Source organism: Lathamus discolor, chromosome 4, assembly GCF_037157495.1.
Source record: "Lathamus discolor isolate bLatDis1 chromosome 4, bLatDis1.hap1, whole genome shotgun sequence".
In the NCBI taxonomy this organism is placed as follows: domain Eukaryota; kingdom Metazoa; phylum Chordata; class Aves; order Psittaciformes; family Psittacidae; genus Lathamus; species Lathamus discolor.
The window spans coordinates 105,473,794-105,493,576 of NC_088887.1; the positions used below are offsets into that span (position 1 = coordinate 105,473,794).

At 37.1% G+C, this 19,783-nt stretch overlaps 1 protein-coding gene across 1 annotated transcript in view; it reads right to left on the bottom strand.

Annotated features, from left to right (window-relative positions):
* Positions 1 to 988: 988 nt before the first annotated feature.
* The window catches only part of B3GLCT (beta 3-glucosyltransferase), a 55,785-nt gene continuing 36,990 nt past the window's right edge, over positions 989 to 19,783 (bottom strand). The window contains exons 8-15 of the mRNA XM_065678427.1: positions 18,627 to 18,690; positions 15,262 to 15,393; positions 14,208 to 14,277; positions 9,273 to 9,386; positions 7,260 to 7,359; positions 5,906 to 6,025; positions 5,308 to 5,452; positions 989 to 2,611 (exon numbers count right to left, since the gene is read on the bottom strand). Coding sequence (XP_065534499.1) covers positions 2,444 to 2,611; positions 5,308 to 5,452; positions 5,906 to 6,025; positions 7,260 to 7,359; positions 9,273 to 9,386; positions 14,208 to 14,277; positions 15,262 to 15,393; positions 18,627 to 18,690 — 913 coding nt within the window. The 3' untranslated portion in view covers positions 989 to 2,443. The remainder of the gene's footprint in view (positions 2,612 to 5,307; positions 5,453 to 5,905; positions 6,026 to 7,259; positions 7,360 to 9,272; positions 9,387 to 14,207; positions 14,278 to 15,261; positions 15,394 to 18,626; positions 18,691 to 19,783) is intronic.

The following is a 19,783-nucleotide window of genomic DNA, read 5'->3' on the forward strand; positions in this document are numbered from 1 at the left end:
AATTTTGTCTTTAGATTTCAGATAATAACAGCCTTCCTAAGTCTTTTAAAACTAAATTTGCTATAGAAGGCTTCACCTGTTGTTTGCAAAACCTCGCCACAATCCTCTGCTTGGAAAAAAAAAAAAGCAAAAAAAAAAAAAGCACCAATCTTATTTTTTTTAGTTCATGGAATAAAAGGTTACTTTTATCATTCTGCTGCTAGGGTTGCATAGCATTAGTTATGTCACAAAAGTCAGAGTTTTGGGGGCAGAATGTTTGAGTAAATTATTGCTTCACTGCTTTCAAAACTATAAAGATGACAAAGATCAGAAAAGATCAGAAGTCTGATGCTTACTAATACCTCCACAATTGTGCAGTAAAACCCAGAGCTAACAGCAAAAGAAAAGATGAAGCTTCAGACAGCTACTATTACATGTGTCAGACCAGAAGCTGAAGTCCAAGTAAGCAATCAATGAATGAGTCGATGGCACCCAATCTCTAAATAAGACAGATGTCTACAAGTATAACATAGCATGACCAAAAGCTGATTGTTTTTGCCTGACCTATTCTGCCTCCACAGGGCCCAAGTACATGTGGAATGTCACCAGTCTGAAGCTGGATGTGACTGGACTACATTGCAAGACCTTTGGAGAATTTGATAATGACATATATTTTATGATAGCATCAAGATTCCCAATCACATGTGTTCACTGCAAAAGCCTTTTTCATCTGCATAAAAATAGAGACTTGAAAATTAACCTAATCCAGTGATACGGTTTAGTGGTGGATTTGGCAATCCTAGGGTAAAGGCTTATGATCTCAAATGTCTTTTTCAACCTAGCTGATTCTATGATCCTACAAGCATGTCAGGAAGGAATATGAAAAACTGAAAAGTTTAAGCTGTCTCTTAGTACAACTGAGCATAGAATACTATTAAGGTGATGAAATTATGATGAGTGATTAAATAATCCTGTACTTGGTTTGCAAAGAGGAAGGCGGCACAAAAGGTTAAAGAAGAATGCTTTTATTCAGCTTTCAGCTCTCACAGTTCTAAACAGTAAACATAATTAACAATTCACCCACTGTACCAGAGAACACAGTCCTGGGGTCAGTAAAATGTCTACTGTTAAGGCACTGGTAGTGGGAAGAAAAAAGACATAACATGGATTGCTCCTATTTAATCAGAATCTGAATCTGTTACGAACATGTGCTTGCTATTCAAATGCTTAAATTCCACAAGTTACATTCACAAACAAATATTTATACAACTTCAGTAATTACTGAAACACAGGAATCAGTGGCTCCCCTACTTAAGAGCAAGTATTGCATTACTTTGGAGTGGAATCAGGTTGTAACTTACTAAAAGAAAACAAACCACAAATTACTTCAGCAGTATGGCTTTAAGACCCTGTATTTTGGTTACAATATAGCAAGCAAAGTTAAATAACAGCATACAAGTGCCATATACTGTCATCTCAAAAGGAGCAGTTCTACAATATAAAAATTAGTTTAGAACATACTAAAGCCAGTTTTTGTACAAACATTTTTACAAAACTGAAGTACTCAAAGAAACGAAAAATCAAAAAACATTTTAAATATTAATCACTCTTTACATGTATGCATGAAATTACTTACCTTGATGATATAAATTAGAAATACTACAAACTTTTTAAAGCTGGCATCCATATACTATTGAAATGCACACATCAGAAATACTGAAGTGTCAGTTCTGCAATAATCCTTTAGAGTCACATTTGTACTCGCCAAACAGATATAGTGACTTAAGTTTCTGAAGGAGCCACAGTGACCTCCCGTGGCCACTTAAGAAATCCTGTTTCTCCATTTTGAACATGACGTTCCTCACAAACACTAATAAACTTAGAAACAGTGGCTCATGCTTGGTCCACCAATCCCAGGAAACATCAGTACTTCCATTTGAAATGAGTATAAATGAACATAGCCTTCACACAATCACAATCTAGCTCCTGGTCACTGAAACAAAGTCATGTCTCCTCTCTGATTTATCACCAAACCTGTTCCAGAACAGCTTTTCTGAGCACTGTTTTCTGTAGGTCAATGAGAGGTGATGTTCAATAGATACTCCACACATATTCAGTATTAGGCTCCCAAATATATAACTTTAGCTTTTGAGAGAACAAATGAAGGAGATGCAAATCGATGCTGCCTGACTCCAAGTCCAAACCAAAACACAAAGTTGTATGAGACATTTTAAACGTTTCAAGGTCACTGGTACACAAAACCCCAAAACATTTTACAAAGAAACCAAGTGTGACAAAAGAGTCAATTAGGTGCCTTCTCCCATTGCTCTAAGGAATATAAAAAACAGGAACAAACCTTGTCTTCTGTATCATGAACAAATGAACAACGTGAGAACACCACAAAAATCACAGCAGTGACTGTCTCTTCTCTGCAGTACATCCATCAACATTTACATTCTACTGCTTATAAATCCTCTCTGTTATATCCAACTTTCTTTCCATTAAGTGACTCTTCTGTGTTTGGTGCCAGCCATGTAAAATATACCTTCACTGGATCAATATTCCAATGCTTGTGAAATGATACTGGAATTTGGTGAGAAAGGTAGCCTTTTGGGTAGTCCATTGGCCTTGCCTAGGGTGGAAGAATAAACCAAAACCACTAGTACTCCATGACGAAGAACAAGTTTAGAACAAGAAAGTACTGTTGTCCAATGGCCTGTGTGTACCACAACAAAGCAATGTGGCATTGACAAAACATACACAAAGGGGTTTTCATATCATTATATTAAATCAGTTGACAAGCATTAGTTTAGATATCCAACTCACACTGCAGTCATCATGCTATGAGGTACACCAACATTAAACATGCCCTATTTCTCAGATGAAACCGTCACCATCTACAAAAGCGAATGATGCAGTATAGTTTGTATTACATTGTTTTAAACATACAGTTTTGCTTCAATAACAACAGATTTTAAGTAATACTCTCCTGCTCCTCCTATTAATGAGAGTTGCCAGCACTTCCAGTGCAACTGTAGGATCCTAAGAGGGCTGTATGCAGCCAAAATGTATGAAGTTTTATGATGGGGAAAGGTTACCAAACACAGAAATACTGTGGTGCTGGAAAACTGCATTGTTATTCTTCATCAAGTTATATCAAAAGAGAGAATTACAACACAGCTACTTGATGCAGCTGACTTCTCCATGCACCAAGCATGTTTCACTTCCTCTGACAGCATGTAAGTGCATCAATATATAAAAAAGCCCCACCTGTAGCAGTCCTTGGTAAAACAGAACCATAGTATAGTTTGGGTTGGGAGGGACCTTTAAAGGTCATCTAATCCAACCCCCCTGCAGTGAGTAGGGACATCTTCAACTAGAGCAGGTTGCTCAAAAACAAACATCCAACTTGGCCTTGAATGTCTCCAGTATGAAGGTATTTTTGCTTCTGTTTCATAACATATACACAGTACAATTTTGGATTCATGTACTTCAAGGATCATTGTACATCATAGTATTTCAGTCAAGCCTTTAAAAAATAATTTTCTGGTTGACAGAAAATCCAATTTTGTTTTTCTCATTTTTAAAATATATATTGCCTAATAGTGGAATTCATAGAATAAGCCCACTCCGTTTTTATTCAGTAGTTGCCCCCCTCCCTGGGTTAATTTTTGTTCAAGGTATGTTAAATTGGAATTTGTTGTAAACAGCAGTAAAGATGAATTACAATTCAAGTGCAGTTTTCTATGTGGAAAATCAAACTTCTAGGATTTCACTTTCAAAGTGATTCATTAGCAAATGTACACCATTAAGGATTACAAGGAAGTGCCCTGTTTTGTTGTATAAGGGCCGTTCCTACATATCTGTAAAACCAGTTCTGTTCTTTCTGACTCTCCTTTAGTTAGGTGTTGGGGTTTTTTAAACACCTGTGCCTGCACAAATTATTCAATAACTCTGTTGACTTTATAAGATGCATTACTTGCTTTCTACACTGAAAGGAGTAAGCGATGATGAAGAAAACAGGAAAGTAAACAGCTATGATTTTTTTGTACAGACAAGGAATTAAAATATTGAATAGTGCTTTCTCAGCCTTCCCATTCCTCTAAATAGTAAATGTAATCAGAAGGAGAATCTTAATACAGGAAAACCTTCTAATTTAAATAGCAAACCTTCCCTCCCCACTGACAGCTGCTTTGAATTACATGGCAATTTACAAATTTTCAAGTAGCATTTTATCTTAATCTCGGTTCATGTTGAGATGCACAGGTCTTTCCAGTTTTTAAACTAGATTAACACCTGAAAATCATCAACACCACACTGATTAAAATGCTGATTTTTAAAAATGCTGTGTAATGTCAGGAAAAAATGGCAAGTGCTTCTTCTTTTTCATGCCATGGGAGGAAGGTGAAGTGGTTTATGAGGCAGCAAATCTCTGGCATTGTGTTTTCAATTGTAATGCTGCAGTTAGATTGTTAAATATTCTGGAAGACAGAAACAAGATTCAAATCTATTCCAACCCATTTCTCCCAAACTGGAGAATACAGTCATAAGAAAATTATGTTTTGTGACCTCTTTTTCCCCTGTGTTAGCATAGGGCAATTTATAATATTTATACTACTCTGCAGAATTCACCACAAAAGCACCAGTTCTGGGAATAATTTTACATTTTATATTTTCACTAATGAGGTATTTCAGAATATTCAACACTGCATCAATAGAAAAACTGGGTAAGTAGAAAAGAAAAATTTACTGAAATATTTCAGAGTCAGTTCTCCATTACACAGAATCACAGAATCCCAAGGGTTGGAAGGGACCTCAAAAGATCATCTAGTCCAACCCCCCTGCAAGAGCAGGGTAACCTACAGTACATCACACAGGAACTTGTGCAGGCGGGCCTTGAATATCTCCAGTGTAGGAGACTCCACAACCCCCCTGGGCAACCCGTTCCAGACCTGAAGAAAAAAGTATCATGATGCAGGGTTTTTTCTTTTCGTAAAGAACGTATCACAAGCATTCAAAACATGTGGTTCCTAATTCTATTTCTTTTTCAAAATTCCCACTTCTGACAGCATTTTTTACAAAATGTAGTCTTAGGGTAACTGAAATATCTTTTAAACTATTACAGCATTGTGATAATCCCTGCTTTGAGAATATTATTTGCTTGCTCTGTAGAGAAATATGGTATAGGAGCAGCATCTTGGTTATCGTTATTACACATTGATTGAGTGTGCATTATTTATGAGTTTGAAATATTTATGAATCCTGTTCTACGTGCATACCTGTAATAATGAAACATACATTAAATACTAGTAAAAATAACTCTCTGACCTGATGGAAAAGTGGACTATGTGTTATAGGGATTCCTAAGCCACTGAAACACATCCCAAGGACCATATCATCAGGCGCATCCATGCTGTAACACCGGCATTTACTAGCAAGTAGTTTCTGAACAGCTATTCTGCTGAAAACCATCCTGGATTAAAAAAAAAAAAAAAAGGCAAATGAAACATATAAGACAATAAGTACCAGAGAAGCCGAATGACTGTAATTACTAAATATTGATAAATGATATAACTGCACAACAAAATGTGGCCCTCTGGTACAACAGATCTGAAATTTCAGAATTTGAGAAATCAGTGTTGACAATTAGTGCAAGAGGCATTTTCTGAAAAAGAATTAATTTATTTTAGCTAGCTTTAATTACTTTTAGGACCAGCCAAGCTAAAATTATCCCTTCTGAAACCACCTGTTTTCCTCTACAAATCTGCTCCCAGCAGCACAACTTCTTACTAGTTAGGACATTTGGGTCTTGGAGCATCATTACACTGTAACTGTTTCTGCTGTAACTGATTCGTGTTGTAATTCAAAGTATTTGCACTCGAAGCAGGGACTGATGTAGATCTCAGCAGGAGTTTAAATAAATTACCCTCCTCCGCCAGTGATGTAACTATATCCTCCTGTTCCCAATCCGTAACCGTATCGCTCTCCAAGAAATACTGGTTCATTTGGGTCATAGCAGCTGAGCAATTTTCGGAGCCTGAAGATACTATAATACAAAAAAGCAATTTAAACCCCATCATTCAGACATTCAGTTTGCAACAGACACTGCTAACCTAAATGCATTACAGTAAGTAGCACAAAATGATAGGAGAAATTCAGAAATTATACAAAAAACAGAGATGAAACTTATGTTGCTGAATTTGGTCAAATGATGAATCAATTAGCTTAAAATACATTTCTGAAGCAAACAAAGTTTATCAGCAAAACTGAGCCTCATCTGAGAGAAACATAAAATCATAGAACAGTTGGAAAGGACCTTAAGATCATCTACTTCCATCCCCCCTGCCATAGGCAGGGACACCTCACACTAAAACATGCCACCCAAGGCTTCATCCAACCTGGCCTTGAACACCGCCAGGGATGGAGCATTCACAGCCTCCCCGGGCAACCCATTCCAGTGCCTCACCACCCTAACACGAAAGAATTTCTTCCTTATAGCCAATCTAAACTTCCCCTGTTCAGGTTTTAACCCATTACCCCTTGTCCTGTCACTACAGTCCCTGACGAAGAGTCCCTCCCCAGCATCCCTGTAGGCCCATGAAATTATTTTTTTCCGAACAATGGAAACATCTTTGCAAATCATCTTTTCTCCCCAGGAACTGAAAAGCAAACAGGTAGATTTAGTTATACGACTATCAGTTTATCTAGAGTTACAGCCTCTTCCAAATCCTTCTTCCGTCACAAGCTTTAATGTGAAGTGCTATCTTGAAGCACTTATTCTCGTGGTCATGACCCTGTGATCCTGCTGGTTGACTGCTGTGCCTTATTTCACTTACACTGCAGTGCCAGATTTCATGTGAACAAGGTCTAAATTTCTAACAAGGGTAAGTCCGTGGATATGGGTCTGTGTGCCTGACACAGGCCCCAGCTTATGGAACCTTTCTTGTGGCACATTACATAAGGAATACATCTTAGAAAGTGTATCAGCAAATGACTAAAACCAATCAGCTCAGACATACCTATACTGAAGAATCACAATTTGTAATCATATTCAGAATATATAGTTGCTTAATAACACTAATATGCATAGTTTTTATCAAGTTACGAGATTACATTAGCTTTAATATCAGTCAAAGAATGCTGAACGAAAGTGACAATTTTTTTCTTTAAAGGAATATGAAGCTATGTAATTAATAAAACATAAATACATAAGAGATGAAGATTGCTAAAATTCTTACTGACATGAACAGTGGTAATTCCTGAAGTATTGCAATGTCTACCTTATCAGTGTGTCATCATCCACTATGACTAACCAAGGAGTTCTGGAAGAGCTATGATTCAAAAACCTTTCCAAAATCGCAAAAGTTTTCCCACAATGACCTAAAGGAAGAGGAAAAAACAGAATATACATTTAAATAAAGTGAGATTTTATAATAAACCATTTTTCATAAATATTTAAGAGGCAAGTTTAAATTACATCCTTTGTTGTGCTGAATGGTATTTGTACAAATTTTTCCAGTGCAACCATTGCTTTCTATGCAGGAATATACTTTTGAAGGATGCTGAAGCATGAAAACCTGAAACATAAGCTTTATTCCAGCTAGCCTGTTAAGATGTTGAACAATACTGGGCAAACTGCTACTCTTAATCTCTAAAACAGTAAAATGAGGAGACTGATAAAAACATGTTCTGCAAAATACTCCAAGATATTTTCATAGCATTTCATGATGCATCAGTCAGGTCCATTGCTTTTATATAAATATTTAAGTTTACATTAATCTACCATACTCATCATCAGCAATTCAGGTCCTGATAAATTCCTCCAAGGAAAGGCCTTAACATTTATCACAAGACTATAATGAAGTTGAGAGGTAAAACACCCTTTACTGGGAATTTTGGAGTAAAACACCTTTGTTCAGAATGAGCCGGACAAAAGAAACAAGAAATATCAGACTTCTACTGAATCTCCTTTAGATTCCAGAAATACCTAATTGCACACAGTCTTTATTCATCTAGATTACAGCTGATTATCTAAAGCAATTATTGCTATTAATATTACAGTTACTACACAATCATTAAAAAATAAGGACAGGATATTATATTTGAAGCTACTTCCAGTTAAAACATTTTTTGAGAAAATGAAGTAACTCTATGCTGAAGAAATGGAGAAAGTCCTGGATTTACTGATTTTTGTGAAACTGTAACACGGCAGATTGATAGATGACTATTTACAAAATTGAAACCAAGATTTCAGTATTATATTCCATCAAGAAAGATGGACAAAGATAGTATTAGAGCAAACTCGGCATTATTTAATTTAGAATGCCAGTTGCCCATTGCCCCCCACAACAACACTCAAAGGCCAAATGTAGAAGGTTCCGTGCCCCTGGTGTGACTAGAACTACTGGGCACAGCTTCTACAGGTGATCCACGCGTGCCCGGAAGGTCTGCTACCTCCTGAAAGCACCCACTGGTTGCACAAGTCACACTGCAGACGTGAAAATGAAAATCCCACCCCGTTCTCTCTCTGCCTCTAACAGACCCTGTGGAGGACAAAAAAAAAAAGGGCAGCTGGAAAGCTGCAAATAATCCAGAGATCAGAACAACTGACCTAGTGTGTCAGGTAAAGCTAATAGGCCACAGCTTGGACACTTCTAATTCAGAAGGTAATAGCCTGTAGCAGAGACTATAAACCCAAGAACGCGTGATCATTTGAAAAGAAAAACCCTTAAAATTAATAAACTCATGGAAGCCATCACATCAATAGCCTTTTTTATATTCAAATACAAAGTAAATTAAAATCACATTATTTTTTCATAAAAAGATCTTCCAATCTTAACATTTCATTTTGGTGCTTAAATCAAGACATACTAGACACAAGCATATAATATTTGTATATCAAATGTCACTGTAGTTTATGCCCAGTAACCAGTTGGCACTGAGGTATTTTGAAATAAACCTACGACTTCTGCTACTATTGATAATGTTACTCAAGATCGTCAATAACTCAAGAGTTATTACTCTTATCCCAAGTAATAACAGTAATTTTTGTTTCTTGGCATATATCAGCATATTTAGGTTTCCACTAAGAAGAACATTCTTATTACACAGGTGAACTGTACTCCCCATCCATTTCCTGTGTGGTAAAAGCATTCTTTCAGTTTAGGCTGCTCAAATGTGCTGTAGAAATACAGAATCTCTACATTTCATACTATACATGAAATACAGGTATCAGCCATAAAACCTACAGACAGTTGTTTGTGCAAAACTGACAACAACAGTCAATAGCTCACCTCTGTCAGTATTAGGTATGCCTAAATCTATAGTAGGAATGGAGATGTCTGCATAATCACTGTAGTATTCAATAAGGGCAGCTTCTCTTTCCCAAGTTTGCTTTACGACTGGTACTGCAAAACAGTTGTTAACATTTAAACACATGTAACTCGATTAAAATAAGTACTTGATCAAAACATTTATGCACCTTGTTAACTGACATATTCCTTTGCACAGAATATGCTGTTGAAATGTTTCAAATTCAGCATCATGGTTTAAATGTTCATTCTTCTTTCTTGTCTACAATATTTAGAGAGAAACAATTTTACATTTTTTATGAAAGCTAGTCAGGGCTGTTTTATTTATACAGCAATAAATTTTCTTTTAAAATATGATTACAGTTCTATTCATATTACATTGAAATGGTGATATTTATACTTATGCTAAGGAAGGAATTCATTACTTTTACACTTGCTATGGTAGACTTTATAGCACACATCAGCATGAACACTATCAGAGACCAATCATTCTTCCAGTATTGAAACTTCCAGTATTGAAGTATGCATTTTTAAAAGAGCACATCCACTGTACAGTGTATAAAGTATTCTGAATCAGAAACAGACCAAATGCACCTTTTGAAATACTACACTTTTGTTATATACATCATATCTGGCAACAACATCATATTAATGCTCAAAAGCACCTGTCTCTGGAGACACATTCACAGAAGGATATTTATCATACAATCAGTTTTGATCCAATGGAGAATCTATTCAAAGGAAGAATGCTTAATATTTCTCTACAAAAGCAATCCTGTTCTTATTAGATTGCCATTCTACATGAACATTTAAAATTGATCATAAGAAATTATAATAATGATTCTATGAATGTTTAAACTATAGCCAGAAGTGAATAAATCATGGGTAATATAAAAAAGGCCAAAAGCTTCTGCAGGGTGTTTGGAAGAGAACTATCAGATTAAAAATAATGATCTTTTGTTCATTTTAAAAATGAACAAAAGGGCTTAAATGACCAACTACCCTGAAACAGTCATTAACTGCTGTCATTAACTGTCCGATTTATGTTCTCTGAAACCATCCAGTAGGTCTCCCTGGTAGCAGCTGGTTCGTGAAATGGAGGAAATATTTATGTAACTTCACTTTGCTGCTATGTAACTCTGATGCTTGTGAACAACTCATTTTACTGCCTCGCTGGAATCATCCACCACCTAACTTGATGTTTGCTGCTGTACTGGGTTTGCATGGCAAGGTTTTGCTAGCAGGGGGGCTCCAGGGGTGGCTTCTATGAGAAGTGCTGGGAGCTTCCCCTATGTCCGACAGAGCCAATGCCAGCCAGCTTCAAAGATAGACCTGCTGCTGGCCAAGGCTAAGTCCATCAGTGATTGTAGTAGTGCCTCTGAGATAGCGTATTTAAGAAGAGGGAGGAAAAAACCCTGCACAATTGCAGCTGGAGAGAAGAGTGAGAACATGTGAGAGCAGCAGCTCTGCAGACAGCAAGGGCAGTGCAGAAGGAGAGGAGGAGGTGCTCCAGGCACCAGAGCTGACATTCATTCCCCTGCAGCCCGTGGTGCAGCCCATGGTGAGGCAGCTGTGCCCTGCAGCACATGGAGGTCCACAGTGGAGCAGATTCCCATCCATGGAGGACCCCATGGTGGAGCAGGGGGATGCTTGAAGGAGGCTGTGACCCCATGAGAAGCCCACGCTGGAGCAGGCTCCTGGCAGGACCTGTGGCCCCGTGGAGAGAGGAGCCTGCACTGGAGTGAGTTTGCAGCAGGACATGTGAGCCCACTGGGGACCCATGCTGGAGCAGTTAATGAAGAACTGCAGCCCATGCAAAGGACACACATTGAAGTTCACTGCAGGGCTTCTTCATGGGAGGGACCCCACTCTGGAGCAGGTAAAGAGTGTGAGGAGTCCTCCCCTGAGGAGGAATGAGTGCCAGAGACAACGTGTGATGAATTGTCCACAACCACCATTCGCTGTCCACCGCACCACTGGGGTTGAGGCAGTATAGAAATTGGGAATAAAATTAAGTCTGGGAATAAGGGAAGGCTGGGGGGGAAAGTGTTTTTAAGATTTATTTTCTCATTTTCCTACTCTGATTTGATCTGCAATTATTTCCCCAAGTCAACTCTGTTTTGCCCATGACAGTTATTGGTGAGTGATCTCTCCCTGTCCTTACCTTGACCCGTAAGACTTTCCTCATATTTCCTCACCCCTGCCCAGCTGAGGTGGGCACCTGGGGTCCAGACAGGGGCAACCCCCTAGTTCTTGAAATGGAAGAAGTATTTGTATAACTCCTCTTTGCTGCTATGTAACTTGTAATTATGTACAAAACGTGTTCATACAATATTATAGTGGAGTTCTGAAATGCAAACCCAGGAATTTTTCAATGCTTTAACTCTACCTCCTATGCAATAAAAAGTCACATGCCATGATATAAGATTGCATGATCAGGCATTAGTTGGCAGAAAATGTCATGTAAACTTCCCTCCCCTCTCCTCCCCCAGCTAGAATAAGAGGACAGGTAGGCAGGAAATTATTTTCTTATTTTGTGTAAATGTTCTAGTTAAGAAATGTTTCTCAGAAGAACAAAACCAGAAAGCTTTCAGAAAACAAGGCCCCAGCAGAGAACTTCCAACCTTCACCTGGCAGAAGAGACATGCCTGTAAAGGCTGTTTTACCTTTCTGCAACCAAAGACTTCAACCTCAGTAGCATGGTTTAACATACAGAACTACTTGCTATAACGGGCTGAGCTATTATATTTCTCCATTGAAAGATTAATCCACTGAACATTATATTTCTTCAGTAGAGTCTCCCTTCTTTGTACAAATGAAGAAGTTCACTGAAGTAAGGACCCGAGCCTCACCTATGTTAAATGGTCTAACAAGGGGATACCAGCTAAAGCGTTTTTCTCTTTACCTTGCTTGTTTTGACCAAAGTGTCACCATCCAGACTGGTATCTATTGCCAACTGAATATCACAATAATTCATAACTTCTAACTCATATGTTCCAAAGAAAGAACAACTATATGAAATTTCAGACTAGCTGTTGATGCAAATATTTATCAATATGTAATACCTGTGATCACATGGAAGCTTTAAAACCACACTACAGAGATGTTTATAGAAGGTCAGCTCTAAGCTCTTAATAATATTTTATTTGTGCTACTTCTAGAACTTTGACCCATGTCTGCAGTCTTGAAATTTTCTTATACAACCATATACCATATCTGTACAGAGAGCTGTATGTGAAGTAGATTCTGAAGTAAAATTTAGCTGCTTTTGCACATGGAATTCCAAGCCTTAATGTTGAACTAATGTAGGTTTTGGCATACAATAAGAAATGATTTACCAGGTAAAAAGAGCTCTCTGAAGCTGGCATCCATTAATCTGTCAAAATCTTGAGTAAGATTATCCTCTATTTCATAACACTGGAAGCTGTGAGGAAAGTTCAAGAATTTTCCTCAGTCCTCAACAGGTGTTTCTCAAGAGATATTTATGCCATTGTGTTGAAGTTCTTTTCTGACTTTCTAGGTTTGGTGGGTTTTGGTTTTAATTCTGATGTAAGAAATAAACATGGATCCAGAAAGGAACTCTTCAGTGAACTCCAATTACAGGACAGTCAATTTTGTTTTGTCAAAAGCTACTTTAAAGATAGCCCTATGATCAGGTTATTTAAATATCAGAAGTGTGCCTTCATCAAATGCAGAAACATTAAGAAAAAAGTTCCATAAATCTTGCTTTGAAGAAAAACCCCAGCAAAGAAAGATCCCTGAGACTAATGGTGACAGTGTTACGTATCTGGAGTATTCAAGGACTCATGAAACTCAAGTAAATTCCTGGAAATAAACCCATTCCTGAATTTCCTTATTATCAAAATGTCTAGAAGTAAACTGGAATGGACTGGTAGGTGGCATCAAGTAGGCAGAGTGTCTTCTGTTTAATCAGTGGATTTGGAATTTTTCCTTCCAAGTTTTGTAGACACTCAATCTACCTCAATTTAGCTGAGCCTTACTGTGTATTACCTGAAGGTGAGTATCAATCTGTTTATTTTCTGTGCCTCTGAGAAGGAAGTTAATACTTACTGGATATATCTTGTTGGGCTGTGCTAGGGTTTTTTGGTTTGTTGTTTTTACCATGGATATCAGAGTCATATTTTCATGGTGACTATCATTACTTGTACAACACTACAATTTCCATGTGAAACATGCCAGTGTGGCACACTCGGGAGACTCCTGATCTGGGCCGTGGCTTGGACAAAGTACTACAGATGACCAGATTTCTACATGAGACAAATTTTCCCATTCCAAGGACTATAAAACACATATGTACGCCCAATTGCATAGGCTGTCAACAGATAGAAGAAACACGACAGTGTAAGCTGCTCCATCTTCTGCTGGTGAGGAGGGCTAGAGAAATGGAAGGAGGATGGGAGAGACTTTTCAGCTTGTTCAAATTTCTAAATCAGCCACCAGAGAACTTCACAATTGTCACTGCTAGTACAAGGAACAGAAGTGAACCAATTAGCTGGGGAAAACGCACTGAAGGATATTAATAGTTGCTGTATTACTTACTATTGCAACAGCTCCAATTTACAACAACATAAGCTAACTTAAGGCATATTTTCAATTTAGATATTCAAGGATTTTGCCACTATAACACATCACTAATGATGAACCATCAAATGACCACAACTTTTCATTTTAAATGTTTCACAGCAATCTTCAAGAACTCCAAATAGCAAAAAAAAAAAAAAAATCTACCTGAAGAATAAACTGTTTACAATTCTGAAACTTTCATGTTTCCCAGGGAATTCTGCAAACATTTAGTCCCAAGAGCTACAAAGACAGCATGTATCAGCTTGGTTTTTAAGTATTAATTTCAGAAATGATGTTGCATGGAACCACTACCTTGACCAATCAACAACTTACTTCTGTCACCATGAAATTTCTGGCATGTTTTAACAGCAACAAAAACATCTTCTTTTTTCACTGGCTCTCCCTATATGAACAGAACAAAAATTCATGTTTTAACTGCAGGCTCCGCCTGTAACATTCTGTAGGGAATGTTTGTCCATATATATAGTAATATGTTACTATAATGTATATAATGTACATATAATAAAACAAAAATCTTTTAATTGCAAAGCATGACAAGTAAAATAGTGTATTAGTAATACACTAGAAAGTACATTTTTGTTTCTTGAATAAAGGCCACTAGTTGTTTAAAATACCTGAAATATCATTACTGAAATACTTTTTCCATTGATGTAGTATTCTAATGTGAACTCATGGGGGAAAGAGAATGAGTAGTAGAACTTGTTGAACTAAGAAATATTCATCTGAAACAGAATGCTTTCTTAATATCTTTGAAATTAATACGAGAATATGTTGAACTGTACCATACTTGGAAAAAGAAGCTTAAATGCTACACACTAGAAATCTCTGAATTTCTTCAAGTGTAATAAAATAACCACTTTGGTTTGTTTTCCTTTTGGCACCTATAATTTTCCTCTCCTGGAAGCATGGAGCACTTTTTGGCCCCTAACAACACCCTACCCATAATATCATAAATGTATTCTCCTTGAAGTAGAAGAGATGGGTTGTACTTTGATGCACTGAATACCACATTACATTTTATCTTTAGCCTCAAGAAGTTTTAGATTCCCATCTGTGAAAAGAAAGATTATCTATACTTCAGTATGTCATAGAAATGTAAGGGGAAATATTCTATAAATCATGCACGGATCAAACATTGTGGTAGAAAGACCCATTAAAGCACATGCAGTATTTGTTTGCCATGAAATATCTTGTGCCACAGAAGGCTGAAATCACATCCAGAAATAAATAAACGCTAGAAGAAACTTTTTTTAAACTTATTGAAAAACATTTTCTTAAGGTTTGAGATCATTAAAGTCAAGTTTTATGCATTTTAGTAACAGTTTTACTTTCACTAAGCAAGTTGAATGTAAAATATGGTACTTACACAAAGTGGCAGAAAATTACTGAATGTTGTTGCACAATGATCAACTTTATACGAGTTCACATCATCTGTGCAGAACTCAGGCACTGGAGTAAGATGTGGTCCTTCCCCTTTCTGCCAAATATACAGGGCAATCTATCAAAACAGAAGAGTTATGTTAGTAATGAAACTGGATAAAAATTCTCAGGGTATACAAAGAAAACATATTACAGGGTAAACTCAACAGGAAAACTGAAAAATACAGGATGCTGTAAAAGATTTGCCCCTTACTTGATTATCTAGCTGCATACCTTATATCTTGCTCATATTTCTAGGGACAATGTGAGGGGTGTTTTGCTATAAAAGAAATTCTTTAGCCAGTCAAGTTTTAAAATTTGTTTCACACCTCATGAAACTGAGTTACTGCACAAAAAGTAAGAAGATTCATAGTCTGGCAAAGGACAGCCTGACTCTACTGCATAGGGAGAATGGGGCTCCTCCAAGGGAGGAAAATCAGTTTTGTGTTCTAATTCCTGTTTCCCATGTTATTTACTCATATTCCCAATGACTCTTGCACAAATAAAATGTTCAGTGATTCATTGGAATATGGGACCAGACTCAGCACACTAAAGGAAATGAAAATCAGTGTCCTTACTTAGGAACAGTTAGTTTTACACCACCTCCATCCGCTGAGGGCCAGAATTCAGCTCCTCTTTTAGTAAATAATGTGATCATTAAGCTAGCATTAAGAGGGCATAATATTTCCTTCTCCCCAGTGTTCAGGAACAACACAGTGCAAACCAGGAGCTTTAATATGGTTTGAACAAGCCCAACTCACAAAACCAGTTACAGACTTCTTACAGATGATTATTTTCCTGCCCATCTCATTTAGGTCTCTACATCCTCAGAAAAACACCAACCGTGCAAAAATCTTTAGCCCTTTGAGACAAGGTGTACCCCATCTGTCACCAGCAGGTCTGGTGTCATGTAAACTGACCCACAATCAAAACCACTAAAATTCTGCTGGTTATACCAGGCTCAAAGCCAGGTATTGATCTGCTGGCTTTTCTTCCCCCATCATCCTCTGCAACTGGAAGAATAGAGGGGAACACTACTTGTTCTCCTGATCCCTTACTCAGTTGTCTCTGTATCACTTCAGAATTCAGCTCTTCAGAATTAATGTCTATCACATGAACCAACAAAGCAGCAATGCTCCTTCAGCACAAAGTGTATTTAACAACTGTAACAACATAAATTATTTATGAAAGTCCATAATGCGCTATGATTTCCCACTGAATAATGAAATCTTCAATAGAAAGCCTTAGAATGGTGTAAAGCTATCATATTTCAGAAGAGAGGTGAAAGGAGAGTGCCATTTTGGGTTACAGGACAAGATGACAGACTATTTCTAAAACAATGGAAATGTATTTACAATTAAAACAAAAGAAATATTCTTAGTCTTAGTCCTAGTTCAAATCTAATGTTAGATACACAAAAAAATCCCGTATTCACTTCCAGCTCTGCATAAGCCTCAGTGAATTTCCTATATATTGTGCAATTACAAAAAGTCTAAAAAACAATCTACAAATGAGCAGAAGCATGACTAAAACATTCACCATATTTGCAAGATAGGCCTTCCAGCTCTAAAGTGAGATAAATGTTATGGATATAAGAAACAGGGATTGGGAAAGTAGTAGGGTGAAAAATCCCTGATACAGAGGAAAATAAAATACCAAGGACTAGAAGCACATGTCATTAGGATTCTGTCAAGCAAAAACATTTCCTGAAGCATTTATCATCCTTCATAAATTTAAAAGTTATACACAATCATTAAAGATCACAGATTATATAATTTGATTTGTTGTCAATCTTGACTCACACAAGAAGGACATAGAAATAAAGATGATTTAAGAAGGAGAAGATGGTGATTTATAAAATAAATGAAGGGGAATGGAACTGTCTCTAGGGACACACAAGACTGCACAGAAAGAATAACTACAGGGCTGAATTAGGTCATCAATAGCAATAAATTTGAAATGAAACATATGCAAAGAACTTCCAGCAGAATAAGAATTGGATGGAAGTCATTTTGCTAGTCAAATGATCAATTGTTTTTCACTAAGCAATCTGTGGCACATAAAAGGAATGTCTGCCAGTGATTTTTCATTTTTTATACAACACTATATTTAGAGGCTTGGTAAATGCTGAGGTAGACTGGAATATTGGGAATATACAAATGACACTGAGGTAACTTACAATAAGAAGATAGCAGTGTGAAGCCCAAAGTTTTGCATTTATACAAAACCTGAACAAGAGGAAAGAAACAGCTTGTTGGCTTGTTTCATGTAGCAAAATGAAAGTTGAGAGGTGTCCAACTGCTTTTGAGAAATACATGAGTCAAGGAGGGGAAACTGTGTGTAAGAATAATGTTGGCGTCAACCCAAATTCATTTAAATGCCCTACCAATTTATACTCTATAAAGACACTATAGATTTATGTTAGAAATTAGGAGGTTTATAACCGTTCTAGAATAAAGACCAGAAACAGAAGCAGTAGTTTTAAGTAAGGTGTGATTTTTACTTTTTTTTTTCCCCAGGCTGGAACCACAATTTATAGCTGACATTCAGGAGCTTCAAAAGATTAAAAGAAATGTAATATCACTCATATTTTCAGGCCAAAATCAGCAAGCTTATTGCAGAGTCGTTCTCCCCTTCCACCCTGGCTCAGGAGTTCACTTTGGTGACAGCACAAATCCTTGCACTGCAGAAACATTTTGAAGGCAGAAAATAATAAAAAAAAATCCTTCAGAAAAGGTGGCACTGATATTCCTGCAGATTCCATCCCCCTCCTTTCCTCTCATGTTCCTTTCAGTAAACTTGTCCTCTGAAAGACCTAGTAGCTACCGTTTAAAGCTGCTGCAAACCAGAGGCAAAAAAAAAGTATATATACTAGACTTCAGTCAGTTGCAGATTTGATTGCTCACACAGCAGTTAGTTCCTCAGATTACTGAATCCAAACTCCACCATATTTAGCTTTTACAGACTGACTTAGAAAATTAGTGAGGCTGTCTAATACCTGAGGAATTCATGTCAGCTTACACTTGATGCATTTGAAGTCTCTCTCCTTCACAGAGCAAGCCTTAGAAGATACTTTGCTGTATCAACCATGTATGTATTCATATATAAATGCATTTTTATTCATGATTTCTTATACGCTTGAAATATAATTTTAAAATATTACAATATTCTAAAGGAAAATAAAGAAATTAAACATGCCATCGCAGTCAAACATTTTACCAATGTCTATGAAAAACTTATTCCCATTATCATTTATGACCATTCAAATATACAGACTTGAGACATTTTTAATTTCATCACACCACTACTTACCTCATGCTTTAAATCTATTGTAAAGTCTGACTTGAGTGGCTCACTTTTCAACTTCTTTGCAAGCCTATACAATTAAAGATTAGGAAATTTAGAATCACAGAATCATAGAATAGAATAGTTAGGGTTGGAAAGGACCTCAAGATCATCTAGTTCCAAACCCCCTGCCATGGGCAGGGACACCTCACACTAAACCATCCCACACAAGGCTTCATCCAACCTGGCCTTGAACACTGCCAGGGATGGAGCATTCACACCCTCCCTGGGCAACCCATTCCAGCGCCTCACCACCCTAACAGGAAAGAATTTCCTCCTTATACCCAATCTAAACTTCCCCTGTTTAAGTTTGAACCCGTTACCCCTTGTCCTGTCACTACAGGCCCTGACAGAGTCCCTCCCCAGCAACTGTAGTGACAATTTATTAAAAATCCCCATATTAAAAAAAAAATCAGTCACTAGTGTATGCAGCAAAGTGTGGGTGGTATCAGTGATCATCTTAGAAGGGGAAAAAAAATAAATCCTACTTTTGTATTTATGGCCCAAGAAGCAACTTATATTCATCTCTTTTTTTTTTTCTCATCTCATCACAGTGTGATGATGTTAATAGCAGTTTTCAGCACACACATTTTGATATATTCTTCCTGCCTAAGAAGAAAATTCTCATCTGGAGTAGATAGAGAGTCTGACATAATATTTTCAATAGATTAAAGGCAGCAGAGCGTTTGAAGCTCAATATTGATCAGCATCTCAAACTTCAGACAATATTCTCTTCTTGTGTATTCCAAAGCACAGTATTTAGGCACCTTCAATTTGTGAAAATACCTATCCTCACTACAGCAAGATGCATTCTACTTCTGAAATCTCTGAACTTTTCAAATTTCAATTAAAAACTAAGCATCTAATCTGAAATAAATATCAAAGTTGCCTCTACAGCATGAGAAACACTTCTAGAGGGCAATGCAGTCACTCTAAGATCCAGGAATAAAACTGCTGTGTGGGGGAGAATTTTAAAATGACAAGAGATGTTACTGAACTAGCTGAATGACTACTAGTACTGGACGACTAACTAGCTGACATAACGTTAACTTCTAGATAGGCAGAGTGAAGCAAAATAAATCACATGGACAGCAATAATACAGAAATCTATTTCTGTAGCCTTG